Here is a 21,188-nt window from a genome sequence, read left to right as displayed (position 1 = left end):
CTGATTATTGACAAGTTAGTGCTTAGCTACTAGCTATTACAAGTGAGAGACTAACAGCGGCTGTGGCAGGCCGGGCTGAGACAAAGAATCCAGGGTCAGTTTTCTTTCCCAGTCTGTGCCTGTGTTCAATGTTGAATTAGCCAAGTCAAACACGTTTCATGTCTCTGCAGGCTGATTTTCATCACTAACCAGGCAACAGTCTCATTTCACAAACAGTCCATGGTCTCATGTCACTACTTGCCTAATGCAAGTAGTTATCTGTTAAATATAGCACCGAACCACTGTGGCTGTCACCAGAAAGCCCCCCCCCCCACTTGTATCTCTCCTCCCTGTCCCTCGGTCTGGATCTGACCTGGGCCAGCCTCTGCTGGCTCTCTGCATCTCCTGGCTTGGCGATGGCCCTCTTGGTCTCTTCGATCAGGTTGGCTGATTTGTCCATGACGTCACCGGCACAGTCCAGCATGGCGTTCCGCGCTGGTGTGTCAGCTGTGGTGGCAGCAACTCCTCTGGCAGCGGAGGCCAAGGACTTCAACGCCTGGGCCACATCTCTGGCTGCCATGCCTGGATCAGCACAGAGACTTCATGATTACTGCATGAATGCACTTCTTACTATGGAGATGTTAAAGGTGATATACATTTCATTTTGACATTACAAAATAAATAACTAGAGATAAACACAGACAAGACACATAATTTAACCTTTACTTTCTTAAGTTCATAATTTCTGTAGCAAAACACAATCTGATGTGTCAGGAGCGTCTGTGGATGTGATGGGATCAAAACAAATGAGTGACATCTAGTTTCTGTTGCTCTTGTCCGGGTGTGTTGATGTTAAACCCACCTGTGTAGTTCTCGTTGCCCTGGGTGGCCTCACTCAGCAGCTGGGCGATGGCTGAGCTCACTGCCTTGGTGCTGGTACCCAGATCCTGGGAGCATTTCTCAAGCTGCAGCACAGCAGCACAGCAAGGAGACATGGGAAGAAACAAAGTGCTGTTCATGCTTTTCAGAATACACACATTCAACTTCTCTTGGAAATCTGGGAAATGAAGCGTATTCTGCTTTTGCATCCAGTTCATGACGTGGTGGTACATGGTAAGTGTGTGTGTGTGTGTGTGTGTGTGTGTCTCACCGTCTCTCCTGGCAGTGGTTTGAGTTTGCCCTCCTCAGCTGAAGCCTTGGCCTCCTGCATGTCCTTCTCCAGACCTCTGACCATTGACAGAGCGTTGTCTATCTCCAACGGGCCACACGCTTCCTGAGCCTGCACACACGCACGCACGCACGCACACACACACACACGCACGCACACACACAAAATGAGACAAGTAAAAAACTGTTAGAATAACTGTCATTATGTGTCTTTCTGAAGAGCTTTCTCTCTTAGCTTTTCACTGGATGACAAAAACTTCATTTGGCTTTTGACAAATTGGTCAAAAATTCAAAAGCTTCATCTGTGGAGTCCATCTGTGCAACAGGCTTGAAAAGAATTTTTGTATTCACACAAGATGTAACATTACAAGTTAAAGCTGACCTCTGGAGAAAAGCAAGATGGCTGAAGTGAATATTCTAATATTTTGAGAATAATATAAATTTACAGAATTCGAGAATTGAGCTTAAGTTTGAAAACGTTATGAGCTCTCGCTGTGTAATGTTGGTGAGTTCACATCATGAAGACACTATAATACGACTTTCGATGGGGAGTACCTTCTGTGAGGCGGTGCGGAGCTCAGCCAAAGCACTGGCCAGGTTCTTAGCACACTGGCTGAGCTGCATGGCTGAAGCCTGGTCACTGATGGTGGGAACTGTAGCCTTGGAGGCGGTAACCATCTTAGCACCCGGCTGTTAGAGGAGAGGAAGAGACAAACTATTAGCACTAGCTCTCATCTAAACAAGATTAACCTTGAAATAAGAGTGTTGGATGGACAAAGATCATACAGATGGTTTAGCTATTTTCAGAGTCTTAGAGGGTCACAAACATCTTAGATTTGTCCTGAAGGCAAAACTAAAGGTCATTAAGATCAAATGGCTTTAACCCTGTGTGCAAATGAACAAGAATATTCTCTGCAAAGTTTATGCTCATATGCTCATTAGAGACAAGTAGCCTTATTTATGTCAAATGAAGGTGTTGATAAAATTAAGGGGGGTCATTAAAAATCATTAGATCTATCCTCTGGACCATGAACATCTACATTACTGTAAATTGAATGTAAATCTGCCCATTGATTCATACTGTTGACCAACCTTCCAAGCATGTGGTTGTTTGTTCATGTCTGAATGGTCACAGCTAACCACCCACACACTGGTTTCAGGTCATTCATGAAAACACCACAAAAATAAACTTGCAGAGACTTGAGTCTGCTTGAGTTGGGTAATCAATAGTACAGTAGATATCACGTCAGCTTATAAACTTCTCATTGTAGCATTATTGTTGTTTGGTTACACTGCATAACCACAGAACAGTAACAAAGCTCAAACACACATCTGTGTGTGGGTGTATCTATCACTGTAGCTCTGTTAGAAGTCTGTTGTCCTGTTGCTGTACTACTGTAGACAGATCTTCTTTATTGGAAATGTGGATGTGGTGCCCCTGTTCACCGACTGAATGAAGCTGGTGGTGTGACAGTCACCTGCAGGAAGTTCTGGCTGGCACTGATGAGGGCCAGCTGAGCGCTGGGGCTGTCAGGCTGAGACTGGCTGCCTCTGACTCCCTGAACCAGCTGAGGGATCTGCTCAGCCACCACCTGATCACGCACGCACGCACGCACGCACGCACGCACGCACGCACGCACGCACGCACGCACGCACGCACGCACACACACACACACACACACACACACACACACACACACACACACACACACACACACACACACACACAAAAGACATTACCTCATGTAGGAAAATGGAATGGAACTTCTGATACCTTATGTCCATCTCATTTGAAGTAAAAATGCAGGTTTTTCTGATACACCATATAAACATGCATTGAAAGCACATGCCCTCTGCTATTTTGAGAAAAAATAACAAAACAAAAGAGAGAGATTTTCCATATTCTATGTAAGTCAGAATATCATTCATAGAGAGTGAGAACAGGCAACAAGTGACAATGAAAAGAGATGATACGTTGAAGACAAAGCTGTCTGCAGTGCGCTGAGACGAACAGACAGAGGCAGGCAGTGAGCATGTTTACCTTGCAGCTCTGGACGAGCTGCTGCTGGGCAGCCTGGTTCCTGTTGGAGGAAGCAGCGTGCTGGGCAGCAGCTATGGTCTGAGTGGCTGCTGCCGCTGCCTGTTTGGCTGCATTCTGAGGGGAAACACACATATGTCAGCTAAAAACACTGCACTTTTGTCGGACTAGCATTAAATCTAATTTAGATTTCTGTAACTGAATAAGGCAGCTGGCACTACAACAGCAGCTCATATCAGCTGGTCAGCAAAAACTAATACAGGGATGCTTTTTAATTGACCCCTTAAACCAAAAACATTTGCCAGTTGTCAAGTATTTCTGGATATCCTCCAGAAGCTACTGATAACATAACATGCAGAGGCAATGTTCCTCTTGCAGCACGATCATTGTCTCAAGTTAAATCAAACTTTTAGCATAAATAGATGCCTGGTATACAGGGGGAATGCAGGCTGTAGTTCTAGTCAGATGGTGAAGAGTTTAGAGCATCACAAAACACAACCAGGGCTTGTAACTGTCACATTTCTGTACTTCTTTGTTTTGCCTCCTTCCTCTTTACCTCCAGCTTGTTGACCAGCCGTTTCTTGATAGCGTTCTGTGCAGCTGCATTGGTGGCCATGCGTAGACCTTCAGCAGCCTCTCGCAGCTTCTGCTGCTGCTCCTCACTGTCAGGATTCGCCGCTGCACCCTGGGATGAAACACACACACATCATTAAAACTTAACACACAGACTCATTGAAATGAAGAAGCCTGTTTATTATAATAAGTGCAGACAGAGAGAGAGAAAGGCAGACCTTGGCAGCCTCCACCATCTTTGCGGTGGCATCAGCCAGCAGCTTGGCGGCTGACAGCAGTTTGCGTGAGTTCTCCAGGTCTGACTCTCCCTCTGCATCCATCTTGATGGCATTGACCAGATCGGATGTGGCCTGGGCAAGGATACGAGCCTGACGAACCATCTCACCTGGCGGGTGACATGACAGGGAAAGGAAGAAGGCATAAAAGATTAAAGGAAAAATCTCCCCTTGGGTAGTTCCAGTATCCATAACACATCAATGGTTCATCCTCCGGAGACCACAATTATCCACAACACACTTGATAGAAATCAGATATCTTTTATAAGAAGCTAACAATTTTATACGAAAGCTCACAGAGAGTCCAAAATGTCAAATGTTTATCTTTGTAGGAGTATCAAGAGCCTCAGAAATGTTCAGAGCAGTCTCAGCAGTGGTCATGACTTCAGCTCCCTTCACCTACCAGCATCTCCCATTGAGCTGAAGATGTTCTCTGTGACGTCCAGAATGCGGTCAGTGGCTTCTCCGTGGCGTCCAATAGGATGGGCTCCGCTGGCATACTGTTTGATGTGTTGAAGCAGCTCATTGAGGGCCTGAGTGACACCTGTTGCAGCCACGCCCACCTGTTTCAGGAGGCCCTCGTCATTGGTGGCCCCCTGTGACGCCTCTACACAGCCTTCTACTGACTTGGCCACCAGCTTGCCTGCCTCAATCAGCTGCTCCTGGCACACAGGGGAGCTGATGGTCGGAGCCACCACCTTGATTTGAAGTGATACAAGAAGATGCATTTACATGCAACAGGGAAATTCAAGTTCTGAACTTCTTACAACTAAACTCTTCTCATCTTTCAGGTGATGAATGCTACAGTCACTGTCCAGCTATCTCTCAGGTGGACTACTCACCCTGGTGCAGGCCACCAGCTGCGATGTAGACAGAGCACATTGAGTGGCTGCAGCAATGACGCGGTTCTGCTGGGCTGAGTCCTCTGTCTTCTGGGCCACGTTCTTAGCTTTGAGCACCAGAGCTGCTGCAGCGTTGGCCACAGCCTTAGCCAGCTGCATCAGCATGTCCTGCCAACGGCAAACACACACAGCAGTTAGCAATACTTAGCACTGACCACTTCCTAGTCATGGGTGAAGGACGTGAGAATTAATGCTTGGAATTACATTGATTCATGAAATTACTTAGACAATATAATCAATCTCTCAAATGAGTTACAAGTTTAGTGGTCTGGCAGGGAAGAAAAATGAGAAAAAGGCTAATATCATATGGATGGTTGATTCAATCAGACTTGATTAGGCTTCGTCTCTTCAAGCTGACTCCAGTGAAAGCTGAAAGGTTCAACATTGGTGTTGTTCCATATCACTGTCACAGAAAGGGACGTTCCATCACTGTGAGCCAGTGAGCCTTTTAAGGCACTTTAAATTAAGAATCATACATTGTCATATGATATCAAATCACCATAAATATCTGACACAAGCAGATTTTTAATCACACAGCAAATAACCCCAACCTCCAAGCCTCATCCCCACCGAGGACCCATCAGATGGAAAATGAATTATGATTGACAGATTGAATTAGGATTTTCTTGGACTTCTTTCTCTCGCTGAGTGACCGATTGTTTTGATTGGCCTTTTAGAATGAAGCATTTGTCTTCAGGACACATTTGTTACCAGTATTTGACAATGAGAGAGGACTCTTCCTCTGGCACCCCTGAAAGATCCTTTACCTAGAAACTTTCAAATATGGACATGAAACAAAGGGAACACAGGACACAGGTTTAAAATGTAAGCAAAGGCACTAATCCTGGAGTGTTTTCATACATCAACGTCCTCTTTCTTTGTTGTTAAGCACCGCCTGAGAATCTTGCTTCAGGGGAAAAAATCCTCAAGCATGATTGAATTTATTAGAAAATCGTTTTTTAAGGTTAATTTTACTCGACCCTTGTGACTCCACATGTGGTTCTTCAAAAGCCATTTTAAATGAATGAAAATAACTGTTTTATAGACACAAGCATTTTGAATTAGGTATAATTAAGCAAAGTTCACATTAAATAAAGCTGAATTCATTCAGTTCCAGAACTTTTAAGAAAAACGGCTTTGCTTTTACTGGACTGGTCACAGATGTGGAATACGTTTACATTCTCCTGTTATGAGGAGAAAATTCTTGGTGGGTTAAACTTGGATGTTGTCTTGAATGGCTCATGAAAGTCAGTCAAAAACAAGTCTGTTCAAATGCTCGTTGAAGGACGTCCAGTACTGTTACACAGCAGCAACTGACACATGTAGGAAATAGAACACACTTCCTCTGCATTACACATGAAGGGTTTGTTTTTGAAGGGTAATACCACCAAAAACTATTGCAAAACTAAAAGCAACAGTGCAACAATCAGCTGCGATGGACACACCTGGAACTGTGCGTCAGTGTCTGTTTCTCCGATATGAGACAGCAGCTCTCCGCTGGCCTGGCCCACGTTTCCTGCAGCCTGCAGCAGGTTCTGACGAGGCTGGAACCAAAACATATGAAGACATTAGAGACACAAATGCAAAGAGTGGAGCCTTCAACAAACAGGACGTATCTACACCTCCCCTGAGGTTTGCCGGTGTACCTCTGTGTTTGCAGGCTGGGCGGTCTTCAGCATGTCAGAGACAGCACAGGCCAGGTTCTTGGCAGCACCCAGCAGCTGCTGCCCGTTTCCTCCTTCATCATCCATGAGCGCCGCCAGCAGTTTAACACCCTTTGACATCTCTGTCAGGTTGGAGGAGATTGTGGTAACAGCACAACCCACTGCTGTGTAGTCTGTCTCTGCTGGGTCACCTGAGGACAGGAAGACAGAGAAAACTAGTTTGGTCATACTCGCATAAGAATCAAATTCAGACAAATGTCATTAATCCTGCTGCTGTCACTGGAAAAATGATGTTACCCAAATACACCGAGCACCACTTACAGACGTGACAGGATCAAAGAGTCCACAATATAAACCAGGCAGTGCCTAATCACCACCCTGTCCACCCTGTCCACACTGTCCCTGAGACTGCTGAGTCTCAGAGACACCCAAGGCGGCACTGGACACATAATGAATGGACTGGTTATAGTGGGGCAGGGAGGCTGAGTGCACTGGTTATACTGGGACAGACAGGTTGAGAGGACTGGTTATATTGGGACAGACAGGCTGAGAGGACTGGTTATACTGGGACAGACAGGCTGAGAGGACTGGTTATACTGGGACAGACAGGCTGAGAGGACTGGTTATATCTTTCTGTGAGAATGAACGAGCAGAGAAGTTGAAACCAGAGGACACTGTGGAGGACTTCAGGTGCAGACTCACAGGGTGCCGTTCAGACAGGTGTGTATAATAACGAACTTGTTGTTGTAACTCACTGTACAAATGTGAGTGTCAGCAACCACTGTGTTGCCTAGCAACAAATAAAATGTATTGTTGGTTTGGATATCAGCGCTCAGTGGAGTGATGTTTGTTGCAATCGTGCATATGCTGACATGTTACACAGCTGGTTTTGTAGCCTAAAGGTGTTGGCCATCTGAGGTTTGAGGCCATGACGTGAGGCTGAGAGTCAGGCCAGTGTTTCTACCTGCAGTGAGGTTGACCATGGACGCGGTGCCTGCTGTGATGGCATCCACCTGAGAATGGATTTCGTGTTTGGACTCATCCATCTTGTTTTTGCGCCAGGCTTGGGATGCCTTGAACAAAGACAAAAATAAATCTTCTGGTGACAAAGATCTGGAACGGGCTGCTCGGCGCTCATATCAGCACTCAAATCATCCACTTGGACTCAGAAAAAAAGCAGATTTAATCTCACCGCATCTGTTCCCAGAGGAGGCAGAGTATCAAAGTCATCCAGAGAGGCCTGGGCAGCCTGGACAGCCTGCATGCTGGAGTTGATGGTTCCAGTCAGAGCTTGCTGAGCTGAAGTCTGCGGACACACACAGAGTACTGTCACTAACATGACCTATTGTTTTATTCTTTATACCATAAATATTTTGCCATCACAGTTGATTTGTGTCACATTCTGCCAGTTCAAGTCTTTGTACCAGTGGAGGCATGTGTCCTCGGTGCATCTGCCCACTGGTGATGTGCTGCTTGGCCTGAGGCATGGAGCCCATCTGGAAGCTCTCTGGGCCCCCGGCTCCTGAACGCATGATGGCTGGCAGGGCCACGGAGCCCGTCTCCACCCTGCCCACCTTGTTGAACTGCTGCTGTAGCACCGTGGACCTGAAGTGTTGTTAGATAGAAGAGGAAAAAGGAAGAGAGAAATTGCTCAGATACTAAATCATTTAGCATTATAACTTCCTGAGGTAACGCTGAGGAATGGAGGCAGCCTCTCAAACACTCACTGCTGCTGACTGCGGTGAGCGCACAGTAAATGAGCATTTTTACCAACTCTGTGTCTCTGGATTATAACAACTAGACAGTACAGGGGCACTGTTTGGAGGAATTGATGAATATGCTTAAAACTATTAAAAACTACTACTATTTACTGGCAACCAAATGATTAATTATGTGTTAGTCATAGTATGCTGTATCAGTAACACACACACTTACTTTTTGGGTGACACAGAGTCCTCCAGCATGGTTGACTCTTCATCTCCCTCCAGGCCAAAGTGGTCTTTGCTCTTTTTCTAAGAGAGTAAAGACATCAGCAGTGACCAAAAAGTCATTTTACAGTAAACAGCAGATACCATCGCCATTCTCAGCAGGAAGACGCCATCATAATAATCATCATAATATCATGAGCAATACATTAATGGGACAAGATGAAGAGTGAGCATCTTCATGTACAAAATCTGGGAGACTACAAAAGTAAATTTAGAAGAAATTCATCATTCATAACCATTGGTTCAAGTGCTTTAGCAGTGGATATCCAAAAGGCTTAATGTTGTATAAACAGACTCCATAATGCATGTGCTATCTAAGATGGATGGTGGTATTGAACAAGCGTCTATTCGGGCTGGAGATCAAAATTAATGAACAGAAGCTGAGCAAAGCATCTGTCCTTGCTTATGAGATACACAGCTTAATGTTCAGGTTGTTTTAATAAGAAATCTGCCTCATGCCACGTGCAGCAGACAAAGAATATCAAAGTAAACTTTCTCTAAGTCAAAGTCCCACGGTGATGTATAATGTCGGTCCCACTGTTACCTTTTTGATGATGATGTCGATGTAGCCAGCAATAAGCTGAGCTATCTGCTCTCCCTCAGTGGTCTGCACAGAGTAGTAACCGTCCTGGTAGTCTCCAAAGTCCTGGAGGCAGAACGAAGAGCAAACATGGTTAAAGATTAAGATACGCGGGGGAGCTAAGATGTTGACCCTGGGCCAACAACATCCTGGTTTGAGTCCAGCTGAAGACCTGTACTGTGTATTACATTGCACTGGGAGCTTCTATTTGATCTTGTTTCATCTCTTGTATCTTATCCTCACATCCAGGTAAGTAAATGTGAAATATCATTGTGTTTATATAGTGAAAAGATCCATCAGTTGACTTTATGAAGTTATTGCTTACTGAGCAAGGCTTTCTTCATTTCCGAGCTGTCAGCATTTATTGCTATTCTGTTTGCAAGTTCATTATGTAATACTTCAAGTGTCCTCACAGCTGAAAGGCAACAGACTCGTCCTCTCCCTGACTCTAATATTTACACTAACATTTCATTTGGTATTACACTATAAACCCAAGGTGGCAGATATAAATATAGCTCATTAAAGTTAAGAGCGTCATGTCTTGTCATGGTTTTGAACCACTGACCATGAAGGGAACAGCAGCCAGGAGAGTCGATCGATTGCTTAGAATCACTCGACTCACATTATCCAATCAAAAGAATACAGAATGCCAGATTAAGGCACATGTATTTTGGCAATTTTGGCAAATAAAAAAATAATAACAGAAAATATTAAATGCGGTAGAGCAGTATGATGTAACATTGATCCATTCAGCCATGATTCTTCTGAGGGTTGTGGGCTGACCGGGGTCTGGGGGAGAGGCAGGTTACAACATGGATAAGTTTCCCTGCTTGTTGTTTAAACACAAATCTTTTCATCCCTAAAAGTTTTCAATCTATTTTTACAATAGTCTTGATCTGACGGTTAACATGTAGGTCTGAGTGCTGATTTGCAGCATTTACATTTGCATTTTAACACCTCATGGTCACATGGGCTGAGAGAGAACTGAGAAATGTGACTTTTCATGCAGTGTTTCATTCTTCAGTCAAAGAGATTCAAGGTGAGCATGAACAAGGACAGACAGCTCCATAACCAACGGAGGCTACCACAGCGAGGACTTTAAAAATGTTATCTCTCTGCAATATGCAACACATATTGAGCCTTTCAGTCAAAGTCAAGAATCACATCCATCACAGTGTTTCCCACACGTTCATTCATTTGTGGCGGCCCGCCACGAATAAATTTTAGCCGCCACAAATATATTTTTCGGCTTTTGACTCGACCTCGCCTCCGGACTGTTTGCTTTGAGAATGTCGCGTGTCGTTACAATTCTGGCGCACTGTGTGGCGGTATGCATTGTAAAGGCCCCTACACATGATCAGCGGTAAAAACGCTTTGCCCCGGCTGTCCCTTTGTTTTCCTATGGAGAGAGCGCTGGCGCCCGACTAAGCGGCACCGCTACCCTCGGTGTGGCGCACCGCTTGGATCTGCCGCTTACCGCTGCGTTCAAATTAATTGAACTTTGACCTCGTTTGCCGCTGACCTTTCAAAGCGCAACAAATGAGATAACAGCTCTAGACAGCGTTTACGAACTACCGTTAAGCTAAATACAGTGCTAACGTTAGCTTAGCTGTTTGTGTACGTTCGCTATTAGCGACTACTACTACTAATACTACGCTACTGCAAGGGCCTTATTTTGCGACAAACTCAGATACATTGTGTGTAATAATTTACAAACAACGATTAGCTTTCCGGAGTGAAAGGAAGTACTTGCGTTGCCTAGCAACGGTGAATCACTCGCACTTGTTGATGACATATATCTGAGCTCCGCCGCCTCCGCTCAGCGCCTCTGCGCCCTACCTGGCGGTGAGCAAAGAGCAAATTTCTTATCATGTGAAGGCCCCTTAATGCCGCCTATAAATTAATAATACGCAGAAGAAAAAGTCGTGGTGGAAGAGGCCTGGCTCGAACGACGAAGGTAAGATGTGCCAGTACAAAGTGGTCAAATAAGCCCAAAAGTGGTCTGAACAACTCTAACTCATTATGTTATATCAGCCTGTGTCTGTATCATACCTGGAAGCTGAGACATGTGCAGAGACATTAACTGTTAGTGTATGTTAGCCGACAGGCATCAGAGCTGCTGCCGTAATCATAATCTCTGCTCATTAGTAATTAACTTGGATGTTCACTCCTTTACACAGATGAGTATAGAAAAATATTTTCTAAAGAAGAAAAGACCTCGTCTTGAAGATGAGGTAGGTTCCGGACCTCACGGGGTATTATCAAAACGGTATACAACGCTTAAGAAACGCATGGAGTAGTGACAAGTCTTCCATCACTATAAATGTAAATATACTTGAATATCTAGTACAAACTAAATAAATACTCCAGTAAAAACTAAATACAAGCTATTATTCATATCTGTTATTACTATGTATATCTATTAATCTTAACACCCCCCCACCCCCGGACCACACCACCACAAATAGATCCTTGATCTGTGGGAAACACTGCATCATGTCATTTATTCACTTCAGAAACGCTGTCAGTGACATGTTCTGTCTTTCCATGAACTCACCAGGGTGAAGCTCTTGGGTGAGGCAGCCCAGCGTTTGATGTTGGTCAGGTTCCACTCCTGGATCACCTCCTTGGTCTTCTCATCCACCCTCATCACGCTCTCCTTGGTGATGCCGAGCAGACGAGGCACCAGTTTGTTCTTGCCCTTCATTTTCTCCTGCAGGGAGTTTGAGGAGAGTCAGAATGTCCTTACCGGAAATAAACCAGTGACGTGGAAACACTTGAAGAAGCCGAGGTCTGGCACATAAGAATCACACTTTGGTGTGCTCCAGTAGTCTCACTTCGTTCACTGATCATCATTTTCTTAGTCATATCATTCAACTTTCTTCTCACCTTGACCAGAAAGAACGACACTCCGTAGGTTTTCAGAGACCTGGCCAGCTTCACGTAGCTGACTTTGGCTTCGATCTCTGTCATGTTCTGGCAGTTTTTGTGTGCCTGCAGAAACATGAGGAAGGAGATCAACTCAGGAATTCAGTAGAGTTGTAAGTAAACCCAAATATTAGCCATCTCTCTTAGTTTTGTGATAAGCAGGGCAACACAAGCATTAAGTAGTGTCACAAATGTCCATAAACATCACAGTATATCCTGTTTTCAGTAAGACTGTTGCACCATCCAGGTGACGTGTCTGCTGTTTGTTTATTTCATGATTAGTTGCCCTCTTTAATTTGGAAACATGTGCACACTCCTTTAGGCTCCTGTGCCTCGAGTTCTTACCTGGAAGATCTTTTTCTCTCCTTTGTGCTTGATGTACTCTTTGGGAAGGAACTCCTTTAAACTGAGGACGAAAGAGTTCAAGTCAAATCAAACAAGCCTCAGGACCATTTCAACGAGCCAACTCAAAACAGAAACGTCACATAAAAATGGACGTGACCAAAAGAAAACGGTGAATATGGATATAAGGGCAGGACTCACTCTAAAAATCCAGGCTTGTGTTTGGACTCGTTGTGGTCTCCAAACTGAATCTGACACTGATATCCAGCAAATTCACAGGCCTTGTCAAAGGAGACTGGATGAGATCCATTCAGAATGTCATCACGGGCCTGTGCAGAGACACGCACGCACGCACGCACGCACGCACACACGCGCACACGCGCACACACACACACACACACACACACACACACACACACACACACACACACACACACACACAGATCCACAGATTATCAATCTGGACAACAACTGAAAACTACTTTTCTGAGAACAAAAACAACCTGATCAGTTCAACCAATTGCCCTGTGGAACACTTGATTCTGATTGGCTGGAGGGTGTGCATTACTTTCAAATAACATCACAGTGTCGACCTCATCAGTGTTGTGAGTTAATACTGAGATGAAGGGCTGCAGGTTCTCTTGTTCTGTCACAGATACTGTTTAAGGCCACATTTCATTTATCCTGGTGTATTCATGACAGCTTTTATTTGATGAAAAAAACTACAGAAGGTTAATTACATCATGTCTATATCCACCTGTCAAATAAGAGAAATTTGAAAAAAGGTATTAATTGTGAATGTCAAATTCAATCTGGCAATTAGCAAATGAGGAGGCCACCTGATTAATTAATGCTGATTTTTAAAAAACATATGCTGCTGAACATAGAAAGACCAGTGATCAGGTCTATGTGAGTAGTTTGTGTACCTGTACATAGAGCAGGTTGAGCTGGACGGGGTCTCTGGAGTCCACGTTCTGGTCTGAGTAGAAGAACTTCCTCCTCAGCAGCAGCATCTCTGTCTCCTCTACACCCTGCTCTCTCAACGTCCTGCCGTGGTCCAACCAGTTCACTGGGGAAAAACACCAACCACATTAAGTGACGTGGGAGCAGCTAATACTGGTCCTGTCCCCTCTGTAAAATGTAAAACCACAGATGTAAAACCACAGAGAAGTGGTTAAAGATGGTGGATCAGTGCTGCAGGCTGTGCTACTTGTTGGGCAAGTGCAGCTTTTATTTTAGCTTTCTCATCGTGATTGGCCTCTAATCTCCCTCATTACCATCTGTGTGAACACTGTGGTCTTCAGTTTGAGCAGTGTCACTCTGTTAGAGTGCGCAGTCAGTGTGTTAAAGACGGTGAGTGTGTGGGTTTGTGCTTGTCATACACTCATCATCTGTGTGCAGCTTCTGCTTCAGCTTCTCCATCTTCTTGTCATCTCTCAGAAGAGTCTTGTCTCTTTTCAGGGTTCCTGTGGTCTCCTCCTTCTTCTCCTCACCAAAGTCTCGCACCAGCGAGTACTCGTCATAGTTTGTAATGCCTGACAAACACACAGACTGAAGTTACAACATTTACTTTCACACTGCAGGACAAGCGTGAGCTGAGGATTACTTAGATCAACAGCATCATATGAGGGCAGACATCAGTCAACAGGCAGACATTATTCCCTCCACACACATCAGAGGTGTCCAGGCGAAGTGTGAGCGGTGTGTGTGACAGAGCTGACCTATTCTAGCACAGATGGTCATGAGCATGTCACTGACAATCTTGGAGTCGTCCACCATGACGGTCTTCACTGTGCCGTCCAGCATGCGGATCTTCAGAGGCCTCTGCTTCTTCTTGTACTCCAGAGTGTCCTGACAGACAGAGGAGACAAAGTCAGGAGCTCTGTGTTACAGGTCGGTCAGGCTTGATTATCCACGATACTCTGAAACCTCCAGACAAGATTCTCCAACGTCTAAAACCTTTAAACAGTGTGTGCGAGTGACTCACTCCATTCCTCAACATGTAGTAGTCCAGAGCCTTTCCTGCCTCGAGCCAGATGCCTTTCTTTGGGTCTTCATCAGACAGAAACAGCCCATAGTCATTGGCTGCGGGAGGAAACAGAAATACAGAGTGAGTCACGGAGTGTTTCTTGGCATACACGAGCATGTGGATATTTCTCCACTATGGAGCTATTATTGCCTCCAGTGCTTGCTGGATGTAACTGTTCAAATATGTGCACTAGCTTTCCTGTTCATGTTCATCGGGTCAGTGGGTCGCTGGTTCAACACATACATGTGCCGTAAAAATATCATGTTACACATTTCAAAATGTGACCACTCGTCTCTTGAGGGTAAGAAAGGAGAACTGGACCACTGACTGCTGGACAGTAAACAGAAGCTGCTGAATTAGGCAAAGTCAGAGATGCAGACTTCAGCTCTTTGTCTTTGTAAATGCAAAACGACTTACAGGTTGGAACAAGCAGTGCAGAGACCTGCTGTTGAAATAGCTTACGTAATTAAGGCATAACTCTGCAAGCGCCAGCTGATGTATCTGATGATCAGAGGGCTATTCTCAGTTTACAGCAATGTTTTCAACTGCAGAGCCTATAATCAGCTAGACAAAGGAAGCAAGGCCACAATTCATCTGCTGCTACTCAGTCTGCGCAGCATTCCACGCCATGGTCCCAGGGTTGCAAAGGTGTGTGTGTGTGTGTGTGTGTGTGTGTGTGTGTGTGTGTGTGTGTGTGTGTGTGTGTGTGTGTGTGTGTGTGTGTGTGTGTGTGTGTGTGTGTGTGTGTGTGTGTGTGTGTGTGTGCGTGAGGCTGAGAGAAAGAGAACTCACGCTGGCCGAGCTGTGCCTCAGGAACTCTCTCCCTGATGATACGGCAGGCGTCGTACACCATGGTGGAGGGCTCAAACTGCATGGTCTTCACCACGTTCCCCACGCCGATCTTTAGTGACAGGGCCACCATGATTGCTGCTCTGCACCTCCACCCAACTCACACCTGCATGATGCCCAATGAAGCGATTAATCAAGACAAACCCGTTGCAATAGCGCATGCAATCTATCAAGAACATCAGCAGTTGTTAGCACACGAGACAAACTCTCTGACTCCAAACTCTATTGTGTATGTAGACCCCATGACCTAATGAGGACCAGTGGGAAAAGGTGAACATGACAACAATTATTGGTCTGCAGTGGCAGTAAGCACGTCAGGGCCAGCTGATAACATATTGGGACCTTAACGGATATGAAGGGCTGCCAAACGGTAACACGAGCCGTCATGAATGGCATGACTCTGGCTCTGTAGTAACACTCCCACACACAGTGAGTGAGCCTCTCGTAGCAGAGCTGCTAGCTCAGCTACACAACAGGAACCCACACAGTGACTCTGTCTAAGGCTATCAAAGTGACTGTCAGAGCTCCACCAGCCTCCCATGTGTTAGACATTTAATGGAAAGCCTTAACACAGTCTGAAAGACATTTTCAATCTGTGAAACCTTTATTCTATTTGTGAAAATGCAAAAAAAACCAAAACACTATAACTAGGTTTGTCAGATCTGGACTAGATTATGCCAGAGAAGCTAGAGACTCTTTAAACACAGCTTCAGATTCCTACTCCTTTATACTATTCGAGGAAATGCATTTATCATAATGTCAGTATATCTGCTGGAGTGATTTTCTCGCACAGTAACTGTTGATCTCTTCTGCCTGACTCTCCAGCATGTTTAAATGTACCACACAGAGGAAACTGTGCAGAGCGTACCAGCACAGCTTTGATACCAAGGTACTGTATAATGGCTATCATCTGAGGATGAGCTGTAGCCTCACTGGCATCAGCCCCATCACTTTCCACTCAACAGTACATGATAGTTACAATGATGAGTGTCAAAGCCACAGCTGGAGGATTTCTGCTCTCTTGCTGTCACTGGAACTGATGGAGTTGGCTGACTGGGAGATTGGTGTTTTAGAGACCAGGCCGGGTCCACCACTGTGTCCTTGTTGTCCAGGAGGACGAGGCAGGACTGAGTTATTACCATTGTCTCTTTACTTTTGATGAGCGGAGCAAGTCTGCACCTTAACTTACCTCAACAAATAGACTTTTAAGTATTAAGTAAGCAGATAAATACATTATTGGAGGTTAAAGGCTACGTTAGATATCCTGGTATCAATATTTATAATGCACCAATGTGTCAAAACTTTTTCTTTTCTCACTTTTGGAGCTTTTTTTGGAGAAACAATAGCAATAAACAAGTAAACAGGAAAAGCACAGACACTTGGCGGGGGGGTTGTTAATTATAAGGAAAGGGTAAGTAAAAAGGAAAAGTAAAATGACAGATCAAGAACAACAGGGACAGGATGGCAGCTATGCATGACTACGAATGACAGAAATGCAGCAACAGGGAAAAGAGGAGAAAGAAAGAAAGAAAGAAAGAAAGAAAGAAAGAAAGAAAGAAAGAAAGAAAGAAAGAAAGAAAAAAACAAGGACAGAAGTCAGGAAAGTAAGACAGAAATGCACAGAATGTAAGAGAAACAGACAGTAAGATGGAAGGAAAGCGAGACAAAAGCAACGACGGACTTACATATGGAGGTTTGAGAAACCATAGTAATAGCTGTAATTATATTTGGAATGCCACCAAAAGGTTTCTGGCAAAAGTGACAGTGAGAGGATGAGGATCTGAGAGAGACTGTTTCTGATGTAAAAGCAGACACACACATTCAAAAAGTAGGAGCATTAAAGGCAGAGTTTACACTGTCAGCAGGCAGAATACAGGACACCATCACAGCTACAGGCAGGCAGATTCAGGCCAGCAGCTCAGAGACACAGTGTGACCCCCGACAAGGCTACAGCGCTGAGCAGGTCCACAGTACAAACTCTGCATAACGGGCCAGTGAGGATCATGTCTGCAGGCAGGTGTCGGGTCTGAAGACTGACAAAGGCTGTTTAAAAGAGTCTCTGGCTTCTCTGGGATAATCTAGTCCAGATTGGACTGGTCTACATTCAGTGGTTTTTGATCGGGACCTCATCCCATGTGGTCTAGATGTTGAAAAAAAAAAAAATCAGCTAAATCTTTGCTTTAGCTGAAAGTTTTTTGCATTTTATAAATACAAAAAAGACTTCTCTGGAATAATGTAGTGCAGATTTGACAGTTTAAGTATAGTGGTTTTGATCTGGACCATGCACAATGTGGTCTAGAGTGAAAAAAAAGTAAAATCACATTGTCCTATTTGTGATTGTATGGTCACAACCAGAAGGTAAAGCAGATCTCAGAGTGGGTTTCAGACTGAGTTAAGGCTTTACCTATAATGTCTAACACACTTCCAAGACAGTCAGAGGTGCAGAACTCGAGGGCAAAGTTACCCTTTAAAAACCCTGAATCAGTGAATTCAGTGTGGGAGCTTCATGAGAGCTATTATGCTTTTAAGAAAGCGAATCCATCTCCATGACCACCGAGCGATCTCTAACCACTGAAAATCATTCTGGCACTGTGTTAGATGGAGTTCACTAAAGGGAAGTACATCACAACACTCCATCTTGTTGCAAACTCATCTTGGCTGAGGGGGTTTCTGCATGATTTCTTTCATTTCTCAGTTTAGAGGCTGACGCTGGGTTTGAAATGAGGAACACTGGTTATATTTAAACTGACAAGAAACCGGATGACTGTGAGAAACTCAGTTCAGAGAGGAAACTAAGTTAAACTACACGTTTATATAATCTGCAAGATGATATGTAGAAAAACCAGACGTCCATCCTGGTGCTCAGTGACCACATGAACCTACTCCATTAGTCTGATCCATGTTGTAGCAGTAATGTCATAATTTAAGTGTGTAGTGGTTAACACATTTCAAACTATGGTTGACCCCTGAACAGCCATGATGTCTGCCTGTCAAACCTCTGTATCACTGTACACAGGATAGCAACACAGACCGTCACAGCTTAAAAAACTGACTCTGGTCTCAGAATGACCGCACTGGAAACCGAGGCGGTGATGGAAAAGAAGGGCAGAGCAGCGCAGCACACACCCTGTTTCCTCATTCTGCTGTCTGCTCGCTGTGAACGCACCCGAGCTGACACTGTACACAAACTACTCCCAACTTCATTTACTCAACAACTGCATTCAACTATCGCTCACTCACTTATACTTTACATGAGTACTTCCATCACATGCTACTTCTACAGGTGAGAGCGAAATACAATAATTCACTCCATCTATCTGACATTCATGGTTATTATTATCTTTGTATGGTTTTTTACATATGAAAGTTATGTTACGTAAAATAAAGTTAAGTGAAATATGACATATTGCTATAGGTTGACTTATCCAACGGTAGTTAAAAAGTTAAATTAGCTCCACTTGAACAGCTGCAACATTTCAACGTCGCTTACTACATTGGTAATAATAATCAAATACTACAGTACACACTGATGCGACTCTGGCAGGAAGTGTTCTGCTTCATAATGAGTGCTTTTCATTTCTGCTGATAATACTTATAATAACAATAATAACGTATTGTGCTAATGCTATTTTTACTTAAGTCATGATTCTGAACTGGTTTGCATTCACCTACTTACAAATAAAAATACAAAAATATAGCCCAAATAGTCTATATTCATTAACATAAAGCTCATATGGCTGATGTAGGTTCAAAGGTTAAGCTGTGCTCCATGGTTAGATCACCTGCAGCAGCACAACGCTCAAACGTACTCTGACAGGTAAAAAAAGCACACTGGATTTCTACACGCAGCTCATTTACGAAAGATCATGAACAACCTTCAGGGGATTTTCAGCGGCTTGCATCTGCCACAGCTATTCAAACAGATAAATGACTTCAGCGAATTTCAGGGAATGCCGCAGATATTTACTGCGCAGGCGGTCCACTCTGAACTGTCAGACACATCAAATAACATGAGGGGAAGCATTAATGATTCATTCATTCTTTAACTTCAGCACTCTCAGAAAGATAAACAAACTCGAGTGACCACACTCACATTATAATATGTGCACTGAAGACTTTTAATATCACTTTTTTGTCAAAATGGAAGGAGTACAGAGGACTGATAGAGAGCTTCGTCACACGGTACAACAACCGCATGAGGCTCAGCATCAGCATCAGCAGAAGCAGTGAGTAAGTAGTGCACGGAGGGTTTTTATAGCACACAGCTGCCTGCTGCTGGTAAGCAGGCTGATGAGAGCTCTGACACTGAAGCAAACAGCAGTGCTGAGGGTCATAAAACCCGACAACGAGCTAAACAACGTTCCACAGCTCCATCAGCTGAGAGGAAGTGCAGAGTTTGATAACGATAACAATAATTATCTGTGGGTTTTTAACATTTACTGCAATCTCTCATAAAAATAGCTGCAAGTTTTATGGTCAATTTTTAGAAAACCAGGTGCAAATAAGAGTCATTTCAGGCTGCACGCATTCCAAACTACTGATGAGGCACTGCGTAACGGGGACATTCTGCCTAGGAAACAGAGTGAGCATGTTTCTTTTTAAAGCTGTTTGGAGATGATATCTCAGCTGTGGAGAGATGGCGTGCAGACAGAAATCATGGCATGTGTTGGCATCAGAGCTCGCAGCGTCACAACACAGACGCCCTGACACCCTCAGCCTCACATCCTGCCGGCGCTGTTACTGTCAGCTCCTCCCTCTTTTTCTGACTCCTTGATGACATCCGGAAGCAGCCGGGGTGTGTAGCGCGGGGGGATCAGACCTCAGGATACAGCGATTAAATGCTGGATATTGTAGTCCTGATAAAAATAGACTTAACTAGAAAACAAGAAGGGAAACTGCCCTTTCCTGGAACACACTGCTTTTTAAAGACTGACACAAGATCCACAATAATACATTTACTATCATAGTTCAGCAATGATAAAATGAGCTGAACCATGAGTCACAAGAGGAGTAAGATCTGTCTGAAGATAGCAGAGGCTGCAGTTTCCTGTTAAACTACAGGTTGGGTTCACCTCAGATAAACTGCTGATTGTGCTGTCGGCCCTCAATTTGAGTTCATCAATATCCACTTCAGTGATTTGGACGAGACAGAAGGTGAGTGGAGTAAATACCTGATGTAAACCAGTGTTTTAGTGACAGCCCTCCTGCCCCGTCAGATGATGAACTCTGGCTTTCTTCTCTTTGGCTGAGGAAAAGGAAACACAGACTAGATTACTCAGAGGAGCGGTTCAATAAAGCAACATGCAATTGCAGTCACAGTTGTGTGCTTGTAGAGCATTTTAAAACATGGCTTAGCCAATCGTAATCAAGGACCGGGGCTGTCTGTTTTGTAACATTTTTAATGACACTTCACTTTCTTGGCAAGATAGGAGAGAAATCGCTGTATTTGTCACAGCACACAGAGAGTCACAGGGAACTGCACACGCCATGCAAGTGAAATTCTTTCTCCGCTTTTAACCCATCCTGGAATGTTATTCCTCCGCGGCAGACCAGGAGCGGTGGGCTGCCAGCCGACCGGCGCTCGGGGGCCCAGTTTCCTTCCGTCACCATGGGTCAGGTGGTGATCTTCTTGCATGTTTTTAGTGGGGATATTTTTGTGGAGGATAACCCAGGTGAGCACGGGGAGAACATGCAAACTCCACACAGAAAGGCCCCTTTCCTCGAGCAGCAGGCACTGAAGGCATGGTGGAGGACACGCCCCCAGCGGGAATCGAACCGGGACCTTCTAGCTGTGAGGCGACAGTGTTACCACGTGTTCCACCGTGCCACTGATTTCATCAGAAGGTCAAAATTGCCGTTACAGCTGAACAGTAA

The 21,188-nt window shown here is 44.5% G+C and overlaps 1 protein-coding gene across 2 annotated transcripts in view; it reads right to left on the bottom strand.

The window, feature by feature from the left end:
* The window catches only part of tln1 (talin 1), a 70,601-nt gene that overhangs the window by 33,778 nt on the left and 15,635 nt on the right, over positions 1 to 21,188 (bottom strand). Inside the window, exons 2-29 of one of the 2 annotated variants that reach the window (XM_070989056.1) lie at positions 20,486 to 20,559; positions 15,258 to 15,420; positions 14,424 to 14,521; positions 14,158 to 14,287; positions 13,819 to 13,971; positions 13,363 to 13,505; positions 12,638 to 12,765; positions 12,440 to 12,500; positions 12,056 to 12,160; positions 11,724 to 11,879; positions 9,131 to 9,232; positions 8,534 to 8,610; positions 8,023 to 8,203; positions 7,791 to 7,904; positions 7,563 to 7,671; positions 6,581 to 6,789; positions 6,380 to 6,478; positions 5,646 to 5,708; positions 4,875 to 5,042; positions 4,436 to 4,730; positions 3,976 to 4,142; positions 3,741 to 3,869; positions 3,188 to 3,301; positions 2,625 to 2,738; positions 1,702 to 1,836; positions 1,130 to 1,258; positions 842 to 944; positions 353 to 561 (exon numbers count right to left, since the gene is read on the bottom strand). In XM_070989056.1, the coding sequence (XP_070845157.1) occupies positions 353 to 561; positions 842 to 944; positions 1,130 to 1,258; positions 1,702 to 1,836; positions 2,625 to 2,738; positions 3,188 to 3,301; positions 3,741 to 3,869; positions 3,976 to 4,142; positions 4,436 to 4,730; positions 4,875 to 5,042; positions 5,646 to 5,708; positions 6,380 to 6,478; positions 6,581 to 6,789; positions 7,563 to 7,671; positions 7,791 to 7,904; positions 8,023 to 8,203; positions 8,534 to 8,610; positions 9,131 to 9,232; positions 11,724 to 11,879; positions 12,056 to 12,160; positions 12,440 to 12,500; positions 12,638 to 12,765; positions 13,363 to 13,505; positions 13,819 to 13,971; positions 14,158 to 14,287; positions 14,424 to 14,521; positions 15,258 to 15,387 (3,621 nt within the window). In that variant the 5' untranslated portion in view covers positions 15,388 to 15,420; positions 20,486 to 20,559. The remainder of the gene's footprint in view (positions 1 to 352; positions 562 to 841; positions 945 to 1,129; positions 1,259 to 1,701; positions 1,837 to 2,624; positions 2,739 to 3,187; positions 3,302 to 3,740; positions 3,870 to 3,975; positions 4,143 to 4,435; positions 4,731 to 4,874; positions 5,043 to 5,645; positions 5,709 to 6,379; positions 6,479 to 6,580; positions 6,790 to 7,562; positions 7,672 to 7,790; positions 7,905 to 8,022; positions 8,204 to 8,533; positions 8,611 to 9,130; positions 9,233 to 11,723; positions 11,880 to 12,055; positions 12,161 to 12,439; positions 12,501 to 12,637; positions 12,766 to 13,362; positions 13,506 to 13,818; positions 13,972 to 14,157; positions 14,288 to 14,423; positions 14,522 to 15,257; positions 15,421 to 20,485; positions 20,560 to 21,188) is intronic. The other variant, XM_070989058.1, reaches the window with a different exon arrangement.

Source organism: Chaetodon trifascialis, chromosome 20, assembly GCF_039877785.1.
Source record: "Chaetodon trifascialis isolate fChaTrf1 chromosome 20, fChaTrf1.hap1, whole genome shotgun sequence".
Taxonomy (NCBI): Eukaryota; Metazoa; Chordata; class Actinopteri; order Chaetodontiformes; family Chaetodontidae; genus Chaetodon; species Chaetodon trifascialis.
This window is presented reverse-complemented; position numbering and strand designations above follow the sequence as displayed.